This window comes from Salvelinus namaycush, chromosome 9 (genome assembly GCF_016432855.1).
Source record: "Salvelinus namaycush isolate Seneca chromosome 9, SaNama_1.0, whole genome shotgun sequence".
Classification (NCBI taxonomy): domain Eukaryota; kingdom Metazoa; phylum Chordata; class Actinopteri; order Salmoniformes; family Salmonidae; genus Salvelinus; species Salvelinus namaycush.
Genome location: NC_052315.1, coordinates 23129826 through 23157742, shown reverse-complemented (window position 1 = coordinate 23157742; position 27917 = coordinate 23129826). Strand labels below are relative to the sequence as shown.

The 27917-nt window shown below is 41.0% G+C and overlaps 1 protein-coding gene across 3 annotated transcripts; it reads right to left on the bottom strand.

The window, feature by feature from the left end:
• Positions 1-43: 43 nt before the first annotated feature.
• LOC120053856 (VPS9 domain-containing protein 1-like) lies at positions 44-27825 on the bottom strand. 3 transcript variants are annotated; one of them, XM_039001125.1, is made up of 16 exons: positions 27609-27825; positions 27108-27180; positions 26216-26401; positions 25970-26132; positions 25514-25628; positions 23217-23279; positions 22779-22831; positions 22168-22255; positions 21978-22063; positions 21392-21858; positions 21167-21296; positions 19840-20045; positions 17955-18033; positions 6408-6512; positions 4198-4314; positions 44-659 (listed from the first exon to the last, which is right to left on the bottom strand). In XM_039001125.1, exons 1-15 carry the CDS (start codon positions 27753-27755, stop codon positions 4203-4205), a joined length of 2073 nt encoding a protein of 690 aa, XP_038857053.1. In that variant the 5' UTR covers positions 27756-27825; the 3' UTR covers positions 44-659; positions 4198-4202. The 3 variants fall into 3 exon arrangements, with proteins under 3 accessions (XP_038857053.1, XP_038857052.1, XP_038857054.1); XM_039001124.1 differs by lacking the exon at positions 44-659 and adding an exon at positions 826-2746 and having other exon boundaries at positions 27609-27824; XM_039001126.1 differs by lacking the exon at positions 44-659 and adding an exon at positions 2756-3744.
• Between the last annotated feature and the right edge of the window lie 92 nt (positions 27826-27917).

Here is a 27917-nt window from a genome sequence, read left to right as displayed (position 1 = left end):
AACAAATTCTTATTTACAATGACGACCTACCCCAGCCAAACCCGGACGACACTGGGCCAATTGTGCGCTGCCCTACGGGACTCCCAATCACAGCCGGTTGTGATACAGCCTGGAATCAAACCAGGGTCCGGTTTGATTCCAGACCCTTGATTGTGCCATTTGGGAGCCCACTCAGGTTTTCTTGTTTTATAGAGTCCGTGTATTGGATGTCAGCACCACATGGGGTGTGTACGTGTAATAGGCTGTTATGAGGGGAGGTGGAAGAGGGGTTGTGAGGATCTGTCTGGGAATGGAGCAGTGTATCCTGCCAAGGAGGCTGGGACTGAGTAGTCTGTTACGGCATAATGGGTCCTGATAGGATCCGAGCTCTGACTGAGATTTCAGCTTGCATGTGGGTGACAAGGTAAGTGGACTTGAAGCGATTCAAGGGGACACAGTGAGCGCGAGTTATGCATTAAAGTTAGTCCTCTGCGGTTGTCTGGACTCCTCCTGATTCGCATTGGCATGTTTTCTCCTCTGGTCCGGAAACACTCTGAACAATCCAGCCATATGCCCGCCAGTGTCTCTCCCCTCCTCCCTGCCAGGCTTCCAGCACACAGACCCATCAGGTCAACACTGCCCCAACCGCTCTCTATGTCTGTTCTAAACAAATCTTCATCCTAAAGAAACAGCAAAACAACGCATTAGATTCTAGTGTCAGTCAACTGAGTGCAGAGGGGAGGGGCATGCACCAGGGCTATATAAGGAGTTGGCTGAATGTTTCACATTTGAGTGGGCATATCTTCAGCAGAAGAGTTTGAATGATAATGAACAAATTCTCAGAGGGACACTTTTTCCTCAACTTCTTTATTGTTATAAACCTCCAGGACAACACACACATAGATATTCATAACAACCACCCAGACTAAGACCCTCCACACAGATGAATGTCTATGGGGGGTTTCTCCAATAAAATAGCATATTGAATCTGAGTCTCTAACCAACATACATGTTCATAAGGCTTCAAGAGCAAAAAAAACAAACAAATACAGGTCAGAATTAGTTGAGTCAATGTAGTGGTTCACGTACTGTGTGAAATACAACAGCATTCATTACATCCCATTATATTATTATTTACATAATTCTCTCACATAAATATACACAGTACATATTAGCACATTTTTGGTGTTACAGTTTTCACAGATGGTGTCAAAAGACAATGCTGACAGGTGGTACAATTATTTTAGGATGTCAAAAACATTTTTTACATCTTTTGGAACCATTCATTTCTTTAACAGACCAAATAAAAAGTATTAAATAGAAAACAAACAGCATAAAACAGTATGAATAAAAATTATAAATTGAGTCAATAAACCAGGTATTAAGAGTTGTCCGTGATCTGTGTTTTCATATAGCTGTGAGACACAGGCCGACTGTCACAGGCATTGCATCAACAAATGGTTGCGCGCTTCGTCAAGCTGTGCAGTTTGGCATCAGATTGCAATATCATACGATGTGGTTAGCGGATATATTAAAACACCCATCTTGGCGTTGTGAGATGCGTCTGCAATGTAGTCAGCCTGGAACGCAACCATTGAAGAGGAAGCAGTGCTTTGAGTGACTGGTCAACTCTCAGCATGTCCTCTAAACACTAAAACTCTCCCTTAAATCCATCCCACTTTAAACCTCAACCTAATACTGTACTGACACCAGTTCATGATATATTCTGTAAGTATAAAACATCGTTGTTAAAATGTTCAACCACAGTAGCAAAACAATTAATATCTTTGCAGTCCCTGTGGCTTTAACATTTTATCTGCAAGTGCATGCTGGCGTGCACACTATTACAGTGAATTAGTTTAACTGATGACTTTCAGAAGTGAAGTCAGAATTGAATTAAAAAGTATTGCCATTTTTCCCTGTGCTCTAAGATACTCCAAAAGAGTGATTAACCATAACCCTGTGAGAATCCCCCTAGAACTCCATCCACCCAAATGCACAAAATAATTTGACACTAAATTAGTTCTAATCATGGTCCCAAAATGTTTTGTTGGGGGGCCCATATCTCAATTTTGCATGCACTTTTTCAGAGGCATTGTCCCCACAAATTCTTGCATGAACACACATTCTCAGGAAACACAATACTTAGCATAGTTTCAATCACTCACACCAACCTAGTTATTTAGAAACATGTGTGCATTACCTTAAAACATATCCTGAATGCAAGCATTAAAATTGAACTGGAATCCTGACATCCTGACTAAAATAAATTATTCCTATAATATTCTGTAAGCAGCTACACAATAATTGATCAATTCATGCTTTTTTTTGAGTTTCAAAAGAGAGACATGTTGCTCTATGGTAGTACATAGTCATCTTTCAGACATTAATTTAATAAAATGACAGGGTCAGTTCCTAAATGAAAGCAATAAAACTGAGCAATAGCAATACATTTTTTTTGCAGACTTCAGGTTGACGTATGATAAAGCTTCAAGCACTTGACCTAAATGCCCCTCAATAGCAGTCATAAGCAAATAAATTCCACATTGCAACTCGTCCAGGTAACAATCAGGCTTTGTCAAATCACCTGGGTGAACAGAAACAGAACTTGGAAACTAGGTCCAGAAAATTAATTTGACAGCCAAAGTCATTTCTTGCTCAGAACACTGAATTAAGTTGAACCGTGGTCCAGTCTGCAGCTAACAGGCACTGCCACTTCAGAGCACTGCAACACAGGGAATATTGGTTTCCATTTCAAAGCAGCAGCCTGAAATAGCAAACAACAAGCGCTCAATTCATTGGTACACAACACCCTATACACCAGCCATACTCAAGGTAGTCTGCAGGCCAGATCCGGACCCAGAACGGGGTCAATACAGACCGTGGGTCCAGACTTAAAAATAAACATTTGGGGGGAATTCAGTTGGGATTCAACTCCTGGTATCATAAGAACAAACAGACATGTAAAATGTGTAGAATTGCAGGAAATCAGCTTTAAAACTGCACATTTCTGTCTCTGCCAACAAGAGGAGTGAACAGTTTGGGGTCGAATGGATTGGAAGGTGGGGGTTTGTTACTATGCCGATAAATGACAATATCCATCCAGACCTCTGCCACCTAGGAAGTTTGTGTGACCGGACCTTTCAAATAGTATTATTTCAGTACACCTGCTATAGACTAGTGAGCTACAATGTGTCCCGCTACCGCATTTAAAGGACGCCCTCCAATCAAAGAACTTCAATGTTCTTTGGTGTAGAAAAGATGCTATTCACTTGCTCCTAGGTTGCATTCCGATCCTTTACTCCTCTAACCAAAGTGTACACTTGTTCACACCCCCTCATGGAGTTAAAAACATTGGATTAGCATAAGCATGGGTTAGGGAGTTTCCCCTTTTACATCAATCCTTGTGATATCCATGAGGGTTGAACGAGTGCACACTTGAGAGAAGGGTAGAGAATCGGACTGCAGCACTAGCCTGCACCTCCATGTTATGTTGAAGTGTAGTACCGAACCCATGTGTGTTGTTATACAGAAGAATTTCAGATCAATAGGAGCTGAACTAAGAATGCAAATACCCAAATTCCAAAAAAATAAGATTAAATTCTGTAAAACATTGATTTGTCACTCAATGACAAAGGAAACAGAAACCACAAATCATGACAATCCACCCCCCTTTATATCCATGGCAACGATGGACTGTTCAATTTTGGATGCATGAATCAGGAGGTGGTCAGACTGACGTTTAAACCAAATCTGTTACTCCAGCTGAAATGTGGAACAGAGGGTTCATAACTTAACAGCCTTGCATAACTGACAGCTCTCAGACATAGCACACTTTTAAATCAAATGTTTAGTTAGCATGAATTAATGTCACAGGGAGTTTAGGTGGGACTGTTTGATGTCACATATAGTTAATCCCTGTGTAAATTCTCCCGCTCTGGAAACATTGCTCAAGGGCCCACTATATTATTCGATTCATCCAACTGCGAACCCTCCAACCCCAATCAGTTCAATAACTTCTAGTTTGGGCACTTTCTCAATGGTATCATAGCACTGTGCACTTAACATTTCACTTCATTTTACCATTGTTATGGGTAAGACAAATGATTTAGATTAAAAACTAATTAAGATTGAAGAGTTGCCTCTAAAACGGGATGCATTTGAGAAAGACCTCATTTGCACTCAGTGAAATGTTTAATCATGTTGGATGTACATTACCTGTATCAGGTGAATTTAGTGTTGTGCAGCTGAAATCCTCCAGTGTGCAATGACTCCACGTATTGCAGAGCACTTTGCATGGAGGTCAAGCAGTAGCCCTCCTCTCCAATCAGATACCTTAGACAGAAGAACAGTTAGAACTCTGCACCATCGTTGTACAACAGTGGTCACCAACCTTTTCCGAGTCAAGATCACTGTCGCAGTCAAAAAGCAGGCAGAGATCTACTGCTCAGAATATTTGTATTTTTTTACATAAAACTTTACAAATGTAAGCCTATGCAACATTAACCTAATTATACAGTAAGCCTAATACATACCATGCTTGGCCTGCCAATATTGTTCTTAGACCATATAATTATATTTTAAAAATAAAAATAAAAATAAACACTAGCTTTGATAACAAAATAGATCAGTGGTTGTATTACTTGCGAGGCAGAGCATAAATTAAAATAATTAGCTATTTTACTGGACTGGTGGTACCTGCATCTGATGGTCAGTGTCAGCAGAGGGAGAAAGCAGCAGAGGGTCCGCCTCTCACCGTCCCTGCTCTCCCCTTTCCTCCAGTGAGACTTGGGAGTATTCATTCCGCCAAACAGTTGCAAAAAGTTTAGTTTTTCAACTAAAACAAGATTTTCTATTGGACAAATGCAACTTTTGGAACAGTATTGACGGAATAAATACACCCCTGACCAGAGAGCGGGGACAGTCTTCCACCTGATGATGAAACTCTAGTCGCTTCGCATTATTTCTGCCTCATGCACAAATTAATATTGTTCCAATGACCAGAGAACCAAGCGCACTACTTTTGTCCCCCCCAAAAACAACCTCAAAACCCCTACTTCCTGCAGCTATGCTCTTTGCTGTATTCTTTGAGTTTCTGGCCATGGTTTTAAACGTCATGAAATCTCATGTAGGCTAGAATAACATTTTGCTGTAGGTCGTGGTACACTGGCAATGTAGGAATGGTGATTTCAGCTTTCCGATTGGCCAGCACAGTAGGCACACTTGATTTAGTCACAGCTGTCCTGGTCCACCATGTAGGCAGTATGTCCCTTCAGAATGTGAACCCTGTCTACCCGGCAAGCAGGGCTTTGAATCAAATGCACTTACCACCAGCAGCGCAAGGCTAAAGAAATGTTTGTGGATCAAGTAGGAATTCCATGAAGATCGGTTGGTGACCACTGTTGTACAATTTACAGATAGATCAATAAAAATACAAATCTGCCTAACCACATATTGGTAATCGTCACAGCAGATTAAGTGATGAATACCAACACCTCATTTTATTAATTTTATTTAGTCCTAAACACACACACACAAAAAAATCAACACTCAATTTCCTTGTGAAGATTATCATAAAGATTGTTTCAAGCATCAACTTCTCTTCTCATATCCAACCATACCGTGACTAAACAATAGGAAATGGTCCAGTGAAGCAAGAGTTACATTTTTATTTTATATTTAAAAAAATCCTGGCCCATTTGGATATAAAAGGGGGAGGGAAGAACAGACGTGGAGGGTGACAAGGCAAGACAGTAAGCAGGGTGGAGGTTTTCCTTAAGGGAGCGGTGCAAGGCCGGAGCCTCGTCAACTCTGGGTGACCTTACGCTAATGAGACTAAGACATGAGAGCAACTCAAGCCAGGGCTTGTGTGTGTGTGTGTCTCAGAGAGAAAGAGCGATGGAAAGATGTCTATCACTATGCTTCTATGATGGGGTAGGGAGGGGCTTGATGCTTTTCTATCAATAATAAGCATGTAAATAACATCACCCCTTCCTATTTACTTTTTTGACTAGTCATTTTGTAAATTACAGCAATAATTCCTACATGTAGGGCCCGCCTCTGTAGGGCCTTGGTACCCAGTGAGCCCCACCTTGCCTATACTCTTCTGCTTCCAAACCACTGAGCTGCATAAACATCAAGTAAGCTTTTAATTTGTCTTTTTGTAGGGAAGGAAAACCAAACTAGAATATCCCATGTCTTCATTACTGCCAATCTAACCAGCCTGTTAAAGGCTGTTTTTATTGAGATAAATAGACCTCTCGGGTGTGGTCTGAGCTGACGCGCAAGGAAACCCTGATAGAGACTGAGCCAGAGGGGGAGACAGTCTCCAGAAGGGGAAAGTAGCGTGTCGCAGGTGGAATGGAGTTAGGGGACATGTTTTCTGTGAGGTGAGCTGGGATTTAAGTCTGTGTGAGTTGGAGACCTACCCTTCATGAATGAACTCCTCCAGGGCAGCACACTCTGACACCAACTGAGGCAGCTCACAGTGCAGAGCCACATAGGAGAGGATGGGCAACAAGTCATCTGCCCCACTGACAAATAAACAGAGGAGGGTTAGTTTAACAGAAAGGCAAGAAATTAGTTAAAAACCAAATCAAATTATTATAATTTTTTTTAAATATTTTAAATAGTTGTGCTATAATAAAGTGTTTACACTCAATCACAACACAAAAATCACACCCTCATTACATGTCAACACAAACATTACTGTAAACTTCAAATTAGTCTATAAATTCCAGTGTTAACATAAATATCAAATTCAGGGTCAAACTTGGAGCAACATAATGCAACCAGTCATAGACGATGTTGACATAATTGAAAAGCCATTACAGGGTTGTTGATCTGAAAGTTCTGATTGAAATAACAAGTGAACTGGACAAGTCGAGGGGGAAAAAGAGATATTTAAAAAGACAAAGTGAAGTAGAGTGTGAGGGAGAAATCACTGTACCATCTTAACTGCTGTGAAATACATTTTCCATATCCAAAAATATTGTTGTTTCAGCTGCCATACAAAACTGAAAGTAAAAGATGCAAAAACAAAACTTAACGGGAAGCATAGAAATCGTGTAAATAGAATCGACATACCGCTTCTTAGACTTGCTTTCGAGTATAATAGATCTATGACTCACATTTCTATTTGGTCAGGTTGCCCCAAAAGTTACATTTTGCCGCTTTAAAATACAAATAGTCATGAGAAAAAAGAAAAAAGAAAAAAAAGAAAATCACTAATCACCCAGAAAACTAGTTGCATTCCTCCACAAATAAGCTCCCAAAACACTTTAAATTGCCTAAACAGCACCAGAAAAATGAAGATGAAATGTATTTTGAATTTTGTTAGAGCAATACGGTGCATTAAAACTAAAAGCAGATTTGCCTAGCTCGGTGACAGGGAAAACAGATAGTGGGTTAATGTGCAAACATGCGTAAATATTCATTCATACTTTCTTGTGAACACAAAGTAATTTGTGAGAATAATGATCACATTTAATGCATTAACATTTCTTCTGCAGTTATCAAACAGACTCCTCGGAATAGAAGAAGCCTTTCTTTACTATGGGTAAACTCTTAAAGTGAAACACACTGATGAAGCAATAATAGAAATGGCAGTACGCCATTGCCATGTCCAAAAACAAATCACACAAGCTAAAATATATTGACTAGACCCAAATGCAAATCTTATCTAGTGTAAGACCGAAAAGGGAAGTTTCTGAACTCATATTCAATTGCATAACAGTGACCAGCAGCCACTAGATTATGGTGCTCCCAAAAATAAGCTACATCCGCCAGAGCTAAGAAGTGGTATCCAGCAAACCACATCCACAAAGTCTGACTGCTCTGCACACTCCAATACAAGGAGACAAATATAGAGCATGAGCTTAGGGCCGTGGCCGTAATTGGTCAGCCAAATGACCGCGGTCTCCCTAATAACCATTCGAAAAGCAACAGAAATAAAAAAATGATAATTATATTTATTGTAACTCACATTTTCTCCTCTCCTGACTGCATGTGCTGCCATAGAAATAAAATGAATAGAAGGGGCTTCGAACCACTAACCCTAGCAATTTGTCTGGTAAACTCACAATGACTACCTGGTATTGTGACGCAAGAATTTCCATGGTAATGTACATTTAAGTCATTTAGCAGACGCTCTTATCCAGAGCGACTTACAAGTACATACATTCATATTTTTTTTTTTTGTACTGGCCCCCCATGGGAATCGAACCCACAACCCTGGCGTTGCAAGCGCCATGCTCTACCAACTGAGCCACACGGGGCCTGTTAGAATGTTAAAAGGCTCAATACAACCTTTATTATCAATATCAAAATAATTTCTGGGTAACTTTAACTTACTGTAATAGATTTCCATATAAAAAAATATTAAATTGCTGTTAGCAAAAAATTTCTCAAGCAAGAATTTTCCTAGGACTGTTTGGGAGTGGTCTGAGTGGCAAGGAGAAAACTGAAAACTAACCATTGTCAGAGAGGTTTGGAACTCTTTGTTATTGGTCTATTAACCAACTTACCACAAGATGAGGTCACCATGTAAAGCCGAATCTCCCACCCATGCAAACCTGGTGTTAAAAGGTCCTGTGTAGTTTTCAACCAGCAACTATCAGGAAATACACTACATGACCAAAAGTATGTGGACACCTGCTCGTCCAACATCTCATTCCAAAATCATGGGCAGTAATATGGAGTTGGTCCCCCCTTTACTGCTATAACAGCCTCCACTCTTCTGGAAAGGCTTTCCACTAGATGTTGGAACTGCTGCAGGGACTTGCTTCCATTCAGCCACAAGAGCATTAGTGAGGTCGGGCAATGTTGGGCGATTAGGCCTGGCTCGCAGTCGGTGTTCCAATTCATCCCAAAGGTGTACGATGGGGTGGAAGTCAGGGCTCTGTGCAGGCCAGTCAAGTTCTTCCACACCGATCTCGACAAATCATTTCTGTATGGACCTCGCTTTGTGCACGTGGACATTGTCATGCTGAAACAGGAAAGGGCTTTCCCCAAACTGTTGCCATAAAGTTGGAAGCACAGAGTCAGCTACAGAATGTCATTGTATGCTGTAGCATTTTGATTACCCTTCACTGGAACAAAGGTGCCTAGCCCGAACTACAAAAAAAAGCCTGAGACCATTACTCCTCCTCCAAACTTTACAGTTGGCACTATGCATCCGGGCAGGCAGCGTTCTCCTGGCATCCGCCAAACCCAGATTCGTCCATTGGACTGCCAGATGGTGAAGTGTGATTCAGCAATCCAGTGAACGTTTTTCCACTGCTCCAGAATCCAATGGTGGTGAGCTTTACACCACTCCAGCCGACGCTTGGCATTGTGCATGGTGATCTTAGGCTTGTATGCGGTTGCTCGGCCATGGAAACCCATTTCATGAATCTCCTGACGAACAGTTCTTGTGCTGACGTCGCTTCCAGAGGCAGTTTGGAACTCTGCAGTGAATGTTGCAACCGAGGACAGACGATTTTTACGCACTTCATGCTTCAGCACTCGGAGGTCCCATTCTGTGAGCTTGTAACAATTTGCGGCTAAGCCGGTGTTGCGCCTAGAAGTTTTCACTTCACAATAACATCACACAGTTGACTGGTGCCACGTTCAAAGTCACTGAACACTTCAGTAAAGCAAATGTTTGTCTCTGTGTGCTCGATTTTATACACGTCAGCAACGGGTGTGGCTGAAATAGCAGAATCCACTCATTTGAAGGGGTGTCCACTTTTGGTGATTTAGTGCAACACTGATCAAATGTTTTTACACTTTTACAGTAGTAGTTTCATCAGCTTTTATACAATATGATGCAGTACTAGGCCTTTAACTAGCAATAGTCATCAAAATTATTAAAAGGTTTGAAAAAGTATTCTAATAAATGCAAGTTGGACAATGGATGAAAATATTTTAAACTTTTAAATTTGTTAAAATCCATCAGATATTTACTAAATTATAGCATGTAAAACATTTTACTGACACAGTCAAAAACAGTTCTGGGATGCGGGAATTCAGGTATTCAATTTGTCAAATTTCTCTTTTGTTTTCTTAGAATGCACTCATATACACCAAGTGTACAAAACATTAGGAACACCTTCCTAATATTGAGTTGCACCCCCTTTTGCCCTCAGAACAGTCTCAATTCGTCAGGGCATGGACTACAATGCATTGAAAGCGCTCCACAGGGATGCTGGCCCATGTTGACTCCAATGCTTCCCACAGTTGTGTCAAGTTGGCTGGATGTCCTTTGGGTGGTGGATCATTCTTGATACACACTGGACACTGTTTAGAGTGAAAAACCCAGCAGCTTTGCAGTTCTTGACACAAACCAGTGCCCCTGGCACCTACGATCATAGCCCGTTCAAAGGCACTTAAATATTTTGTCTTGCCCATTCACCCTCTGAATGGCACACATACACAATCCATGTCTCAGTTGTCTGAAGGCTTAAAAATCCTTCTTTAACCCATCTCTTCATCTACACTGTTTGAATCGGATTTAACAAGTGACATCAATAAGGGATCATAGCATTCACCTCGTCAGTCATGGAAAGAGCAGGTGTTAAAGTTGTGTTTACTCAGTGTATATGAATAGCTTAAAGGGGTGGCACAGGGCTGCAACCACTAAACACTTGCTATGTCTAGGCCTACATACACTCACCTGTGCCACCCAGACTGCCTCAATTACTGTTGTCATGTTCTGTTGCATAATTCAACAAGTGTGTCAACAGCAGAATAGCCTCGGTTTAAGATAAACACGCTTGGCACTAGATTTCACACATTTATACATACTTTACATTGTTCGCGAGATCAGACATATCACTAATCAGTGTTCATTTTCAGAAGTTACTTTCATTTTAGTGCATCTAATTTGTAAAAAAAATCAACTGTTTTAAATTTTAACTTTTTAAATTTCACAAATTTACACCCATCAAAATAGTTATTTCTTATGTTTTTGTGATGTAACTGTCGAGACGATGCAGAACGATAAAGACAATGTATTCCATTGAGCCCACTTCAGCTATTATCGGGGTTTAACAAGTCATTACAAACATTTCCGCAGTCGTAACATTAATGTGAAAAAGCGACAAGCACAACAAGGAGTATGAAAAGGTCACAGGAGTACAATGAAAGCAATCAATCCAGCATGATTTAAGTGACAAGTAGGGTTCTGGCGGTCACAAAATTTAATCAGCCGGTGACTGTCATGTAAATAACTGTCCGTCTCATGGTAATTGCCAGTTAATTAACAAAACACATTTAGCATCTCCTGGGTTCCTACAAGCCACTGATGCAGACCTTTGGAAACCTACATTTTAAAAAGTCCAATAAATCCATTATTTTAGACAGGTCTAAAGAAACATGATATGAAGAAAATGTAGTCTATTTCAGAAGAACAGAATAGCATACTCAGTTGTCCTGATCTGGCTATGCCAAATGGCTGTGGGCTCCACTAGTTCATTTAGCAGACAAGATTTGCTTAGAATTCCTTGGCATTATTTTATAGCATGAATAATACAATTGAACAAAGCTGAATAAGATAAAGGATGTTTTCTCCAAACTATTTCAGTGAGTGTGCACTGTGTTGAGCGGCTAACAAAGAAATAGGTATTCCTATATGCTTCATTTAGAGTTCATGTAACTTCCGTGGTTCTACAAACGTTGGGCTGTATGTTTGGATTTTTAATACATTGTAAGGCTGCATGATGCAACTAATGAGGATTTGAAAAAAACTATATTGAAAGGCGTAAGCTCTGCTTAGTTTTTTGCGCAGGCGGTACACACCACTTCAGTAACTCCTTCACAATTTGACAAGCAATTTTACGGTGGCATCCCCTTTGTGGGGCCGTAATGCACCCTAAAAAAATCCATGTATTTTGCGGCCAGTGGCCGTTGTGCCCTTCTCCCTGGCTCCCCATCACGCGATCAGGTCTTTCTCACAGGCTACAAGTGAAGACAGACATTCAGGACGCTACTGCGCGTGTCCTTATCCAATTCCGAGGTGCATATTGAAGATATTGGAACTGTCCACATTTACTTTTCGTCTCCCAACAATGTGAGTAGGCCTAACGTACAGCAAAAGCACTAGCCTATGTCAATCTACTATCCCCCATAGTACAGAGGTCAACCTATTCTATGCAAGAAATAAATATTTCAAACATAGTCTGGGACAGTTGTGGGATGCGATAGATCCCAAATTAATACAACCACTAGCCTCAAACTATCTTTACGCAATGTGGCTGCCACAACAGATAAGAACATTTAGCTTAACATGTTGATAAACTATTTCTTCACATAAGCACAGCAATGCGCACATGGTAGTAGGCTATAAGCGCAAATGTTCCAATAAGGGGAAACCACAATCATCAAAAGTGACCGCAAACACAATTATGCATGTAATGCTTATTATAAAAAGGTGCATTTTTATGGTGAAAATTCTTCCCCAAACGTGAAACTCAAGTGCTGCTTATGTATGCCAGTTAGGCGCTACATCCATTGTAACGCGGATTAACGTGCTTAGTTTTAAGAAGTTATTTGGCCACTTTAGTTGTGATACAAACCTTATTAAAAGATACAGGCCCATGGGCTAGGCTACATGAGGTTTGCGACTGATTCGAAAAAATAAATACAAATAATAAAATCGCAACAAAAAAAGGCATCGTTCCTTATGTTGGGCATCATTCACAAGTGATAGCCTAATATTGTCACCCAATTTGTTTTGATTTACAAAGGACCATTATGCACTGTATCGAAACAGGGGCAGAAAAAAATACATGTCATCTATGCACTTAAATAGCGAATGGAGGACACCTTTCCCCATGGTTTATTTCATGCCAGCCAGGTAGGCTATACTCCTGTTTTAAAGAGAAGCAATGTGATTAATATTAGCAAGGTTGAGAAATAAATATAGCAATCCTAGCCTATAGAAAACTGATGGGAACCTCTTTTTAATAGAGGCCATTACTCAGTTCTCTCGCAATTGCATAGCCTATAGACATTTTTAGCAACATGAGCACATGGGCTCTCATGAAGTGTTTGATTAGATTTTTTAATACATTTGCATTGATGTCAGAGCGATTAGAAGGACAATAGAGTGCGGAGTATCAGGCAGTTAGCAAGTTTGGCAGGCTACTAATGACCATCAGCAGCATCAAAGCTTGGCAAAGCCTAATTACCATAACTAAACGGTCACGTGGAATTTGACTGCCTTCATGACTTCACAACCCTAGTGACAAGTGGATTTTGCACCCCTCAAAACAGAGATGGCTGAAAAAAAGATGGCTGAAAAAGACAGATCCTCAAATGTGGGGCATGCGCGTTGCTACTTTAACTGATGCGGCTCAAACGCATATTGATGGGTACACTTCCTGCTTTAACTTCATGCTTTGCGCCTATGGGAACACTTGCAATGGCCACCAGTCCATCCATTATGCCATAATTGACTTGAATGGGGACGCCATCCCATTTATTCTATTTCTACGTATGCTGCTGCTGACTTCTGGGGGCATTGACTAGGCAACCGAAGACTCCTTTGCTACAACACCTTGCTCGTTTCAGCACATTGATAAGAGTCCACGTTACTGCAGAAACAGACAACCGCAAGAATTCCCAGCCATCCAGTCTTCAGGTAGCTATTTGTTCCAAAAATAAAACATTTTTAAATGGTTATGATGGCAATTGTTTTTCATGATGGTCTTCACCCATAACTGTCGGTTACATGGTAATTGTACCAGCACTACATGAGCTATGCCCTCAATGCGCCAAACAAACATAATGAGAGAGAACGATTTGTTTGGTTGGTCGTGGAGCCCACATCCTCAAACAGTTTTAGTTTTAGAGGTGCTTGATATAAGTTCATGCAATGGGCCTATGGGTGGCTGGAGTCAAAGACTGGTGCCCCCCAAGTCATAGACTGTTCTCTCTGCTACCGCATGGCAAGCGGTACCAATGCACCATGTCTGGAACAAACAGGACCCTGAACAGCTTCTACCATCAAGCCATGAGACTGCTTAATAGTTTAATAGTTCATCAATAGCTACCCGGGCTAACTCCGGACTCTTCACATAAGCTGCTGCTACTGTTAATTATCTATCCTGTTGCCTAGCCACTTTATACCTACCGATATGTACATATCTAACTCAAATCTAATTTTATTGGTCACATACACGTGTTTAGCAAATGATATTGCATGTGTGGCGAAATGCTTGCAATTACGTCGTACCTCTGCACATCGACTCGGTACTGGTACCCCGTGTATACTGTACAGCCAAGTTATTACTCATTGTGTATTTATTTCTTGTATTATTGTTTTCTATTATTTCTCTTCATTGTTGGGAAGAGCCCGTAAGTAAGCATTTCACTGTTAAGCCCTATTCGGATGGGATAAGTTTTACTGGGGGAGCTAAGGTCATGTAATTATGTGCACGAGCACAAATTCACCATATCTGTAATTTTAGTCCCGTCAGAATCTGCCATGTCAGTAATTTTTACTTGGAAGGAAGGTTATCACAGCCCTAAAAACCTACTGTTTTTCAGCAAATGCCAAGGTCCTCTAATAATACTTATCCCGTGCGAATCGTCATCCCTGTGTTTTGAGGGATATTACAGGGTTTAACAGGTGCTGAATCCCAGTTTGGGTAAGAACATGGGAACAAATTTATGCTTAAAACAAAGTGCTATGCATGTAGCCTACAGATGAATGATTTGTTTTGTCATATCAACTTTCCCAGTGCCATACGTCTCTTAAAAGATGAAGTGGACAATATACAGAGCAATTAATTGATAAATTGCCAAATCCATCAGGTAATTAAGAGCAATTAATTGATAAATTGCCAAATCCATCAGGTAATTAAATGTCTGTGTAGGTTACAGTTCTTATTGATATGGATTATTCATTTAGACTTCCTCCGAACTCAAGGCCATTAGGCCAACATTAGGCTATCCCTAGACATTTGAAATATCATCACGCATAGAAGAGCCTCCAGGCTTCCGTCATAACGGTCAATTGTGAATGAGCGAAAAACATATTACAGGGCAGTTTTCTAAAACAAAACCCGTCTGAATAATCCACTGGAAAAAACAGACATGCCGGGGTAATAACTACATAACTGACATTCTCTAGTAATACTGGTCCCGTGCGAATAGGGCTTTAGTTCAATTCGAATTTTATGCAGACAGACATTTACTGGATGTCATTTAGGTAGCGTGTGGACTGGCTCTTCAACGTTTGATCTACCCCATCAGTTTCCTGCAAGCCTCATTAAATTCTCTTCTAGTAGTAGACTACTTAAATCAAGCAAACAACCCAGTAAACTTTCTCACTACATTACTCCCCCAACCTCAAATGACTTAACGTCTACACTCTGCATACCCATTATATGGTCTCTGACCTATAGCTCTTTCTGTTGCCCAGTAGAGCCGCTTTCCCATTCACAGCTCCTAGGCTAGCAGGGCCCTGCCTGAGTGTGTTCCAGACAAGGCGACCCACTTTGAGGATCGTCCAGGATGGGGCACTCCACAGGGGGCAGTGATCCTTGGCCAGACCCCTGCTGTGTCTGGCCTTAGTGATCTCTGATGAAGTCTGACAAGGCGACCACTGACCGAGGCAGGGGGGTCCTAAATTATATTTGGATACTCCCCCCAAAATATCTGTACAATAAGTCTGTGTAAAGCACAAACACAGAAAAGTGCAGATTATTTTTATTTTATTTTTTTAAATAAACAGTGCCTTCAGAAAGTATTCATACCCCTTGACTTATTCCACATTTTGTTGTTACAGCCTGAATCCAAAATGTATTAAATATATATCCCCTACACACAATACCCCATAATGACAAAGTGAAAACATGTTTTTGGACAAGTTAAAACATTGAAAATTAAATACAGAAATCTAATTTACATAAGTATTCACACCACTAACACAGAACCCAAACCGGCTGCGCGCGTGTGCCATCGTGCATAAATGTATTTTGTCCCCCCACACCAAACGTGATCACGACACGCAGGTTAAAATATCAAAAAACTCTGGACCAATTATATTAATTTGGGGACAGGTCGAAAAGCATTAAACATATGGCATTTTAGCTAGCACTTGATAGCTAATTTGTCCTATTTAGCTAGCTTGCTGTTGCTAGCTACTTATAATCGCAATATAAAGTCAAGAGAAGAAAAGGCCTGGAAGGAAGAGAGTTCACTAGAAACGATTCAGTTGACCGTTTTATGTGTGGATTAATTGGCGGAGTAGAGGACCTTGTGCATTTCAGGTAAAAAATAACTCAATGTTTATATCCCAGGACAAATTAGCTAGCAACAGCAAGCTAGATAAATAGGACACATTTTCTAGCTAGTGCAAGCTAACTAGCTAAATTGCCATAAATGTTTAATGATTTATAATTGGTTCAGATTTTGTTTATTTTAACCTGCGTGTCGTGATCACGTTTTTGATTGGGGGGGACAAAATACATTTATGCAAGATTGCGCACGCAAACAGCCGGTTGGGTTCCGTGTTACAGCCACCGACCTATTTTGTCTTTCAGTCACCCATGTGGGTATAACCAATGAGGAGATGGCACGTGGGTACCTGCTTCTATAAACCAATGAAGAGATGGGAGAGGCAGGACTTGCAGCTCGATCTGCCGCAGAAATAGAACTGACTTCTATTAAAGCCCTTGGCAACGCAGACGCTCGTTGGCATGCGCGAGCAGTGTGGGTGCAATAATTGAATAATATAGATTTCTAAATTGATTTTGTAGTCAGCCTGCGAGTCAATACTTTGTTGAAGCACCTTTGGCAGAGATTACAACTATGAGTCTTTCTGGGCAAGTATCTAAGAGCTTTCCACATCTGGATTATGCAACATTGGCCCATTATTCTTTTCAAAATCCCTCAAGCTCAGTCAAATTGGTTGTTGATCATTGCTAGACAACCATTTTCAGGTCTTGCCATAGAGTTTCAAGTATATTTAAGTCAAAACTGTAACTAGGCCACTCAAGAACATTCAATGTCATCTTGGTAAGCAACTCCAGCATAGATTTGACATTGTGTTTTAGGTTATTGTCCTGCTGAAAGGGGAATTAATCTCCCAGTTTCTGGTGTAAAGCAGACAACCAGGTTTTCCTCCAGGATCTTGCCTGTGCTTAGCTCCATTCAGTTTTTTTATCCTGAAAAACTACCTAGTCCTTAACACTTACAAGTATACCCATAACACGATCCAGTCATCACTGTGCTTGAAAATATGGAGAGTGGTACTCAGTAATGTGTTGTATTTGCCCCAAACATTGCCACATTTTTTGCAGTTTTACTTTAATGCCTTATAGCAAACAGGATGCATGTTTTGGAATATTGTATTCTGTACAGGCTTTCTTTTCACTGTCAATTAGGTTAGTATTGTGGAGTAACTACAATGTCGTTGATCCATCCTCAGTTTTCTCCTATCACAGCCGTTAAACTGTTTTAAAGTCACCTTTGGCCTATGGTGAAATCCCTGAGCAGTTTCCTTCCTCTCCAGCAAATGAGTTAGGAAGGATACCTGTATCTTTGTAGTGACTGGGTGTATTGATACACCATCCAAAGTGTAATTAATAACACCATGCTCAAAGGGACATTCAATGTCTCCCTTTTTTTTACCAATAGGTGCCCTTCTTTGTGAGGCATTGGAAAACCTCCCTGGTTTTTGTGGTAGTTATTTTAGAGGTAGAGGTAGTTATTTTATTTTATGTTAATTTGTAAAAAATGTAAAAACATTTCTACTTTGACATTATGGGATATTTATTGTGTGTAGGCCAGTGACAATAAAAATCTCAAATTAGTCCATTTTAAATTCAGATTGAAACAAAATGTGGAAAAAGTCAAGGTGTGAATACTTTGAAGGCACTGTAAATAACACTGTTTGCACTGTGTGAGAGATTTGAGGGGAAACGAGCATAGTCCAGCATGTGAGCATGTTCATATCCATAAAAGCAATGTTGTAGTATTACACTCACATGGCTGCGGTTTTGGATTCTGCCTCATGAAGGCAGGAGTAGTCCTCAGCACAAGCACAGATCAGACGCAACGTTCGAACTGCAACAGAACAGGACGCAAAACAAAAGGTGACTAACACATACAGTTGAAGTCGGAAGTTTACATACACTTAGGTTGGAGTCATTAAAACTCGTTTTTCAACCACTCCACAAATTTCTTGATAACAAAAAATTGTTTTGGCAAGTCGGTTAGGACATCTACTTTGTGCATGACAAGTAATTTTTCCGACAATTGTTTACAGACAGATTATTTCACTTATAATTCACTGCATTACAATTCTAGTGGGTCAGAAGTTTACATACACTAAGTTGACTGCCTTTAAACAGCTCGGAAAATTCCAGAAAATGATGTCATGGCTTGAGAAGCTTCTGTTAGGCTAATTGACATCATTTGAGTCAATTGGAGGTGGACCTGTGGATGTATTTCAAGGCCTACCTTCAAACTCAGTGCCTCTTTGCTTGACATCATGGGAAAATCAAAATAAATCAGCCAAGACCTCAGAAAAAAAATTGTAGACCTCCACAAATCTGGTTCATCCTTGGGAGCAATTTCCAAACGCCTGAAGGTACCACGTTCATCTGTACAAACAATAGTACGCAAGCATAAATACCATGGGACCACGCAGCCGGCATACATCAATCCCAGAATAACAGCAAAGGACCTTGTGAAGATGCTGGAGGAAACAGGTACAAAAGTATCTATATCCACAGTAAAACGGGTCCTATATTGACATAACCTGAAAGGCCGCTCAGCAAGGAAGAAGCCACTGCTCCAAAACCGCCATAAAAAAGCCAGACTACGGTTTGCAACTGTACATGGGGACAAAGATCGTACTTTTTGGATAAATGTTCTCTGGTCTGATGAAACAAAAATAGAACTGTTTGGCCATAATGACCATTGTTATGTTTGACGGAAAAAGGGGATGCTTGCAAGCCAAAGAACACCATCCCAACTGTGAAGCACGGGAGTGGCAGCATCATGTTGTGGGGGTGCTTTGCTGCAGGAGGGACTGGTGCACTTCACAAAATAGATGGCATCATGAGGGAGGAAAATGATGTGGATATATTGAAGCAACATCTCAAGACATCAGTCAGGAAGTTAAAGCTTGGTCAAAAATGGGTCTTCCAAATGGACAATGACCCCAAGCATACTTCCAAAGTTGTGGCAAAATGGCTTAAGGACAACAAAGTCAAGGTATTGGAGTGGCCATCACAAAGCCCTGACCTCAATCCTATAGAACATTTGTGGGCAGAACTGAAAAAGTGTGTGCGAGCAAGGAGGCCTACAAACCTAACTCAGTTACACCAGCTCTGTCAGGAGGAATGGGCCAAAATTCACCCAACTTATTGTGGGAAGCTTGTGGAAGGCTACCAGAAACATTTGACCCAAGCTAAACAATTTAAAAGGCAATGCTACCAAATACTAATTGAGTGTATGTAAACTTCTGACCCACTGGGAATGTGATGAAAGAAATAAAAGCAGAAATAAATCATTCTCTGCTATTATTTTGGCATTTCACATTCTTAAAATAAAGTGGTGATCCTAACTGACCTAAAACAGGGAATTTGTACTAGGATTAAATGTCAGGAATTGTGAAAAACTGAGTTTAAATGTATTTGGCTAAGGTGTATGTAAACTTCCAACTGTAGGCATATGGAAAACATCAATAACATCACACAAACAAGTCAAAACAGATTCCAGCCTGTCTGAAATAAAAGAACATTGTGTATTGGATGTTATTGGGGCAGAGAAACATGGGGTTTCCCCCCAATTAAATGCTTCCGCGGTATGAGCAATGTAAAGAACACTTCCCACACTATCATTGTCCAGTGAGGTCTTACTCACCAATGCACTCCAGCTTTCTCTGGGGACAGCAATCTCTGCACAGCAAGCGAAGCTCTTGCACTGCCGAGTCATAGGGGTAGGAACCATGCAGCACGACAGGGTCCTGGGGGTACAGTTTCGATGCGACACCAACATCACCAGGTGAGGCATCCCGATACAGCCTCATACTGGACTCAAAGGACAGCTCCTTCTCTCTATGGACCTTCCTTCATAGTCCAGGACACAAAGATACAAGAGGTAACCATGCCAAATCAACAAGTAGTGTGACATGACTGACACCAGCTTCACACTGAACTACCTTTCTAAATGGACATTAGATTGAATACGTCAAGGAATGGTTGAATCACAGGTATGTTAATCATCTCACTACACTGATACGCATAATCAACCATGCAGCAGGATAATAGGAGAACAGTTTCTAGTTGTAGCATACTGACGCCATCTACCGACCACTGCCTGACATCCAACTCCCTTTGCAAACAAGAAGCTTTTACTAGGGATGTGCACGGTTATTCGAATATCCGAACGGACGTTAGTATTCGAATTCTTGGATTTTTAACACTGAAAATGCTTTTTCTAAACGTAAATAAGATATCCATGTGACATTGTTACATATAGGATATACCATGACATTTAAAATGATTAATTTAATAAATCAAACTTTCCAATGTAGGTTTTATGACGTGCACCCCATAAAAAAGACCGGTAGTCAACTGGTAACCTTCACATGTGTAGCTTGTTGTTTATGTTAGCTAATTAAATTCAGCAGAGACTTAGTGTAGCAAGTGGAGTGATAGTTCACTAACGCAATGCAAGATGGAATAAAATCACAGAATGAAAAGTTAGCGAAATGAGAAGGAGTAGGCTACCACTGAGCAACCAACAGGTAAGCGGTTGTTTTATCTGAATGGAGTTGGGGAGAAAGCGGCATGTGGCCTCAATTAGCCTAGATAGCTATAGCTGGTTAGCTTCTCTAGTCAAGACAGGCACTGTTATATGGGATGATAAATAACATTGTGTCTGCTACAAGTTAGCTAGTCTTGGCTGTCACCGAGTTGCCTTGGCGCCTCTCCCTCTGTCTGCTCTCCCTCTCACACACACTGCCCCCTCCGCAGCTTAAGCAATAGAGTGCCAGCAGTCCTTAGGTTAAAACCGTAAGTTGTATAAAAAAAAAATAACACACATGTAATTCGAATATCTGGATATCCTACAGAAATGTATGATACTATTCGAATAATGAAATTATTTCAAAACCCCAATCACTAGTTTTTGCCACAAAATATGGGCAAGTGATCATAACTACAAAAAGAAAAAGACAGAAGATTACCTGAAGAGAGCCAACAAAGAGCTCCAGAGGGGAGTGAAGAAGGCTTCTTCTATGCTGGCCACACACAGGTCCTTAGAACTGGCTGTGTTCAGACACTCAAAGGAGAGCAGACATAGCGACAGCAGTTGATCTGCAACAAAGTTATTTTCATACATTTCCCTCAACAATTAGAAAACACTGCAAAACATGAGGTCTACTACATAGTACATTTTAACTCATACTAACCAATGGCAATATGGATGTCCTTCACAATAGCCTTGAGGTGTTCTTTGAGATCACGCATCTCCAAGTCTTGAACGAGAGACTCCTCCTGATCCAACTGTGACTGTTCAAAGGTCACGTCAGGGTCCCCATGTGATGGAGCCCAGTCCAGCTGTGTCAGAAACTGCTCCAGATCCTCAAACGAATTCTCCCTGTCCAGTGTATGGGGCCCATCACTATCCTCCTCATTAGCAATATGGTCATGGGAGAAGGAGATATTGAGAGAGGCATCGGAGGACATACTGTGGCCCACTTCTGATTTTGACACGTTCTGATGAGAGTCTGACATCAACAGGCTCTGAGCGCTGTGGGAGGGTTTCATGGGCAGGGCAGGACTTGCAGGGAGACTCTTACTCACGATTGGGTAGAGCCTGTTGTAAACTCTGTACTGGAGCCTTTTCAGTAGCATCATCACAGGGTGGTCAGGACAGCTAGGATACACACAAAGCACACAATAAAAATTACTCCTCTATTCAAAAGGAAATTAAGCAACATTATGTATGGCAAAATATAGGACTAGGACTGCCTTGTGCGGCCTCGTGTTTGGTACCTGAGAAGACATGAAACAAGCCCGGAAACCAATGTGGCATCATTAGGATTTTTCTTAATGTTGGCTTTCCATAGCTTGGGCCAGTCCTATAAGTCAAACATACACAGGATGAGGACAACTCGACAGGAAACACTAAAGTTCACTTATCGACACAATGACTTGTCAAGTTGTCACTGCACTTTGAACTCACATGATCTTGTTCATATTCCAAAACATTTGTGTACAGAACACGTTGCTCCTGTTCTTCTGCAGTAATTGTTCCAGATGCGGCAAACCTCCTGCATACAGCACAGACACATTGATTTTTTTATTTAACCAGGTAAGTCAGTTAACAGATTCTTATTTATAATGACGGCCTACACCGGCCAACGCTGGGCCCTATGGGACTCCCAATCACGGCCGGTTGTGATACAGCCTGGAATCAAACCAGGGTGTCTGTAGTGACGCCTCAAGCACTCAGATGCAGTGCCTTAGACCCCTGTGCCACTCAGTAGCCCTTACTCAGATACATGGATGCAACTGGAGCTCAGCTCCAAGCACCATTTCAATTACTTTCATACTACATATCAGAAGACTTAAATTAAGGGTGGATTGAGTGGTTAATGAGGGGAGATGGTTCTGAAGTATTCTAAACTTAACTGCAAATACACAAGTGTCAGGTTTCTGTTCTTATTCCAATTCCTACAAAGTAGCAGCACTTATACTACAGACATTACTGATGTGGTTCGCCTGTAAAGCCATTCAACAGTCTTGAACTGTGATGTGTACCGAGTTCTACTGTCAGAGGGGACAAATGCTCACCTGTTGGCCTCCTCCTGCAGCCGCAGACTCCTCTCCTCCATCTTCCTTTGGAGCTTCACACGTATTAAGGAACCCTTCCCAAATGTCCACTGGATCTAAACATAAAACAGCAGCTCACCCCAAAGCTACATGCCTATCCCCATGGATAACCAATAGCATAAATTCTCTCAGAAGGTAGCTACTTTCAAACAACACTAACAGGTCAGTCACTATAATAGATGATGTAACTTGAGGGTCCTCTTATGACACAGTTACAGGAGACATAACATGGGGTGTCTGGAATGTGTTTACCAAGGATCACAGGTAAGGCTCATTCAGCCATGATGCCATAATTTGGATCCTGGTGTAACTTAATCAAGTGGACATTCTTACCCAATTGACTCCTAGACTTATATAATATCAAACTGACCCCGAAAGTCCACATTAACAGAAGGATACAGCATCTTGCCTGGCCTTGGCAATGATCAGGTTCTCCATCATCTGCCTCTGAAGAGAGAGTGTCTGCGTTGAAAGAAAATGTATTAATATTTTACATTTCCAGACTACTTCAAGAGATGATACATGCATGTCAGAAATGTCCTAAATACATTGTGTGAGAGATAAGACAAGTAATATTTTCCAGGAGGAAGAATTCTAGTTGAAAGGTAAACATAAAATGTTATCACCTCAACACTACAACCAGTAATTGCCTGAGGTAGGCTGACTGTTGGCCGATTGCATTATATGGCTCATCAGGGTCTGAACAACAAAACTTCATAGGTTAAGGGTTGTCATTGATTGCACTTGAGTAAGCTCCTGGAGAGGTCACTTCTACTGGGTCGTTCCACCTCAAAAAGCACAAGAAATGATTGACCCCCCGCATTGTGTCATGTTGGCTAGATGTCCTTTGGGTGGTAGACCATTCTTGATACACACAGGATGCTGTTGAGCGTGGAAAACCCCAGCAGCGTTGCAGTTCTTGACACACATACTGGTGCGTCTGGCACCTACTACCATACCCTGTTCAAAGGAACTTCAATATTTTGTCTCAATGGCACACATACAAAATCCATGTCTCAATTGTCTCAAGGGTTAAGAAAATCCTTATTTAATCTGTCTCCTCCCCTTCAGCTACACTGATTGAATCGGATTTAACAAGTGACATCAGACTGACCAGGTGAATCCAGGTGAAAGCTAAGTCATGGAAAGAGCAGGTTCTCAATGTTTTGTACACTCAGTGTTTAATACCTCATAAATATATAACTGGACCAAACTTTTTCTAACAATGAGTTAGACATGAGGAATCCGAAGAAATGGTCAAAAGCCCAAGACCATCCTATGATGGTGCCACGTTGGAAAATCACTGCGCTTGTCAGTAAGGCCATTCTACTGTCAGTGTTTGTCTATGGAGATTGCATGGCTCTGTGTTCGAATTTATACCGGTCTGCAACAGGTGTGGCTGAAATAGCCAAATCCACTCATTTGAAGGTGTGTCCACATACCTTTGTATGTATAGTGTATATATCGCTCTCATTGGGAACGATCCTACTACTAAATCAAATCAACGTTTATTTGTCACGTGCGCCGAATGCAACAGGTGTAGTATACCTTACAGTGAAATGCTTACTAGTCACCCTGTGAGTACATGTGCAGTAGTCTGTGCTACTGGTGCTTTCAAGACAACTGAGAACCTCGAAAAGAGTTGTCGTGAACGCACTAAAGTCTGAGATTTCCGAGTTCCCAGTTGTTTTAAACGCGGCATACATCTTGTATAGTAGTGTGTGGGTAAAACGTAACTGAAACAATAAAACTACATGGACATAAAAAGTACCTTCACAAATTCCTTCAATTTTTCCCAATGAGTCCGCAGATCCATTTGGCCGTTATGTCGCCGAAACATTCTTGGCATCTAAATCGTGGGATTTCAAATGTTTTTTGTTCTAAGCGACTAAAACGCGTGGAAAAGTAAAACTAGTATTCCTTGAAGGACACGACAACGCGATCATGAAGAGGAAGAAAAAAAAAGCTGTCGTTTGTATTCTGACCGTATTTCGCCTCAATCTCTAACCTTAGAGTGAGTCACTAATCCTGTTGATTTCTCAACTAAAACTCGAATCCAACAAGAGCGTGTGGCGCGCCAAATAAAGTCCAAACGAATCGAATCCCTAATCACCTTGAAGGGGCGTGAACCTTGTATGGATTCACATGACACTAGTCTCGTGCATGCATGCGATTGTGCTTCAATGCAAAACCCAGAGTATTATATTTAAAAATAAATATGAAATAGATAAATCAATGAGTACACTTGCGTCAAGCATGAATAATTTCTTATTTCCATGTTATCAGACTACTTCATTCAAAGCTGTTTTCTGCAAGTCTACTGCTCTAAATACCCACCATAGCAGCGTCCCAGAACTGATGGACATAATTAATGTAGAGGAAACAAGATGCTGAGTTCTTGTTGGATCCAACTCTGCCTCATACCAACATCAGATGGTACTCGTGTGTGTGTGTCACTCATATGTAGTGGATATAACAGCTGTGTGAATCTCACAACCTTTCTGCTTTGCTTCGGTGTTCTACTGTAATCTGACACACAACTGTGAATTAAAATAGCAGCCAGTTAATTTACAAGATCCTTCAATTTATCCAACTTTGGGGATATTCTAAAATCATGGTTGCAATGTAAAGTTTGGTTAAACTGAATGTGGTGTCTCTTTGGTATAAGTGAATAACACACAAACACAAAGACTGACCAGGGAAGTCTTCTGTGTACGGGCCTGAGCAGGGGGGAGTCGGGCCAGACGAGCTTCATAATTTTCTTTCAACTTCTGGTTCAACCGCGAGGCCTCCTCTATGGGTGTAAGCTCCCTTTAATACACACAAAAACATACAAAAATGTTAAGTCACATGTTACCAAAGGTATAAAATGTATCAAGTCTATGACTGCGGTGGCTTACAATGTGAATTTCAGTTCTGCACTATTTGAATACTCTGTATTAAATCAACTCTGTATTAATCATCGACCTCTTCAACAATTTAACAAAGTTCTACGATGACAACCATTCACTGATAAGAGTGACTTCTGATGTAGGCATCTCATGAATACAGTAACCAGAGAGCGTCCTTCTATTTCACTGAGTGGCTATTTCTAGAACTCTCCTTTTTGTCCCTTGATTGTTTAGTCCCCAATTTCTCTGACAACAACTCACTTCCTGGTATCCTGTGACTCCACTATCTGCAAACTCTGGAAGACTTCTGGGGGCAGGAAGGTGGTGACCTCCCCTCCACCCTCAGAGAGAACTCTGCGCTGTCCAGGCCTGGGGTTATGTTTAGGCCCCGAGTAAATAACCGGCTCTTGTGGTTGTGGCGAAACTGGAGGAGGGACAGGAGGTTGACACGTTTCGGGAAAAAGTCATTTGAAAAACTTTGCAAAATTTGGGGCTAAATATATTTACCAATCTTTCCAGGGCTTACTGCTAAGGCTGTGGTCAGGCTGAGTGCTGCCAAGTTGATAGGTGTCGTGTAGGAGGTAGGGGTTGCAGGTTCATCTCTCCTTCCTATGAAGGAGGACTTGGCTCTCTCCAAACACTGCTCAGCCAGCCTCAACATCTTTTCCACCTCTACTGCTACTATCTCTCCCTCTGGATGAGTAAAGAAAATCAAAATAGCAGAAGAGAAAAGCAACATTTTACGACTGGTAACCACTACCCACTGCAACTAAATTAAAACAATCGATGCTAAGAACTGATTAAATCTCAGTATCTACATCATCAAGGTTGATACAGTCATTCTTTAGTGTTGTTGATTATTTCAGGAGAGAGTAAATGAATCAATGTGTGAGGTAATCCTGTGCTTGTCTACAAACACAGTCAACTACTTACTCCAGAACTTGTTCAATTGTTTATTTTCTACCTTCTAAAACAGTGTTTCCCAAACCTTGTCCTCAAGTACCCCCAACAGTACAGTACATGTTTATTGTACAAGCACACCTGATTCAACTAATCATCTAGCCCTCAATGAGTTGAATGAGGTGTGTTTGTCAAGGGCTACAATGAAACTGCTTACTGTTGGGGGTACTCAAGGACCAGGGTTGGGAAATACTGTTCTAAAATGACTTATAGACCTGCCCTGGCAGCGTTGAATGGAGTGGAGAAAGATGACACACGTCATAGTATCTTGATTGATTGAGCTTAGATGTCTTTATGCTCAGTGACTGTCAGGCATAAAGATGTAGTTGCAGTCCCATCCTGAAAGCACCATAACAGCTCTTATCTACAGAGCACCTCTTGAATGAAATTAGATTTATTTAGTTTTGCATAATGGAATATTGTCCACGTCTCATCTTACGCCTCGATACAGCATCCTCCAAAAGTGAGTGGGAGATGAAGTTGATACTCCTCAAGTATTCACAGTAAGCCTCCTAGAGAAAAAAATAAAGCTGTAAACTTACAACAGTAGGCTACTGTAGAAACATTACAATACAAGCATTACAACAGAGGTAGCACATTATACCAACTCACCAACTAGCTACTGTATGTAACAAGAATGTTGCATTGTTTACGTCATCAACGAAGCATATCTCGTGGCTATAAAACTCGTTCACCACTGTAATTCTAAATCAAACCTTACAAAAAAGATCGCAGTTTTGAAACTGCTGTCGATTGTGGTATTTTGGACGCATAACTGCAGTCGAACTGCAATTGTACTGTAACTGCAGTCACACATAAAACATATTGCAGTAAAAAAATATATATATTTTGGAGGCAGGATTTGCAGCATAGTGAAGTTATACTGCACTCTGACTCCATCCTTTTTCGTAAGGGTATTGAAAGCTTGACATTAGAATACCTTATGTCGGTTCCCTGCGTCCAATTGTATAGCCACTTTAGCTATTTTCATGGCATTTTGAAGGGGCTTCATGTCAGCGCCAGCTGCTGCCATGGTGGTGGTTGTTGTTATTGTTGTGACCAATCGTTCCGGATGTAAACTCTGCATGAACGAACGGAAGTATATATTTCAACAGCCGCAAGATGGCGCTACAGATTTTTAAAATAACTAACCCAAGATTGGATCCGACAGGCTATGTTCTATGGGAAACAAATAGTCATAGTGGGAAGAACAAGCAAGGAGGGGGCAGAGCCAAGCAAGAGCTAGCAA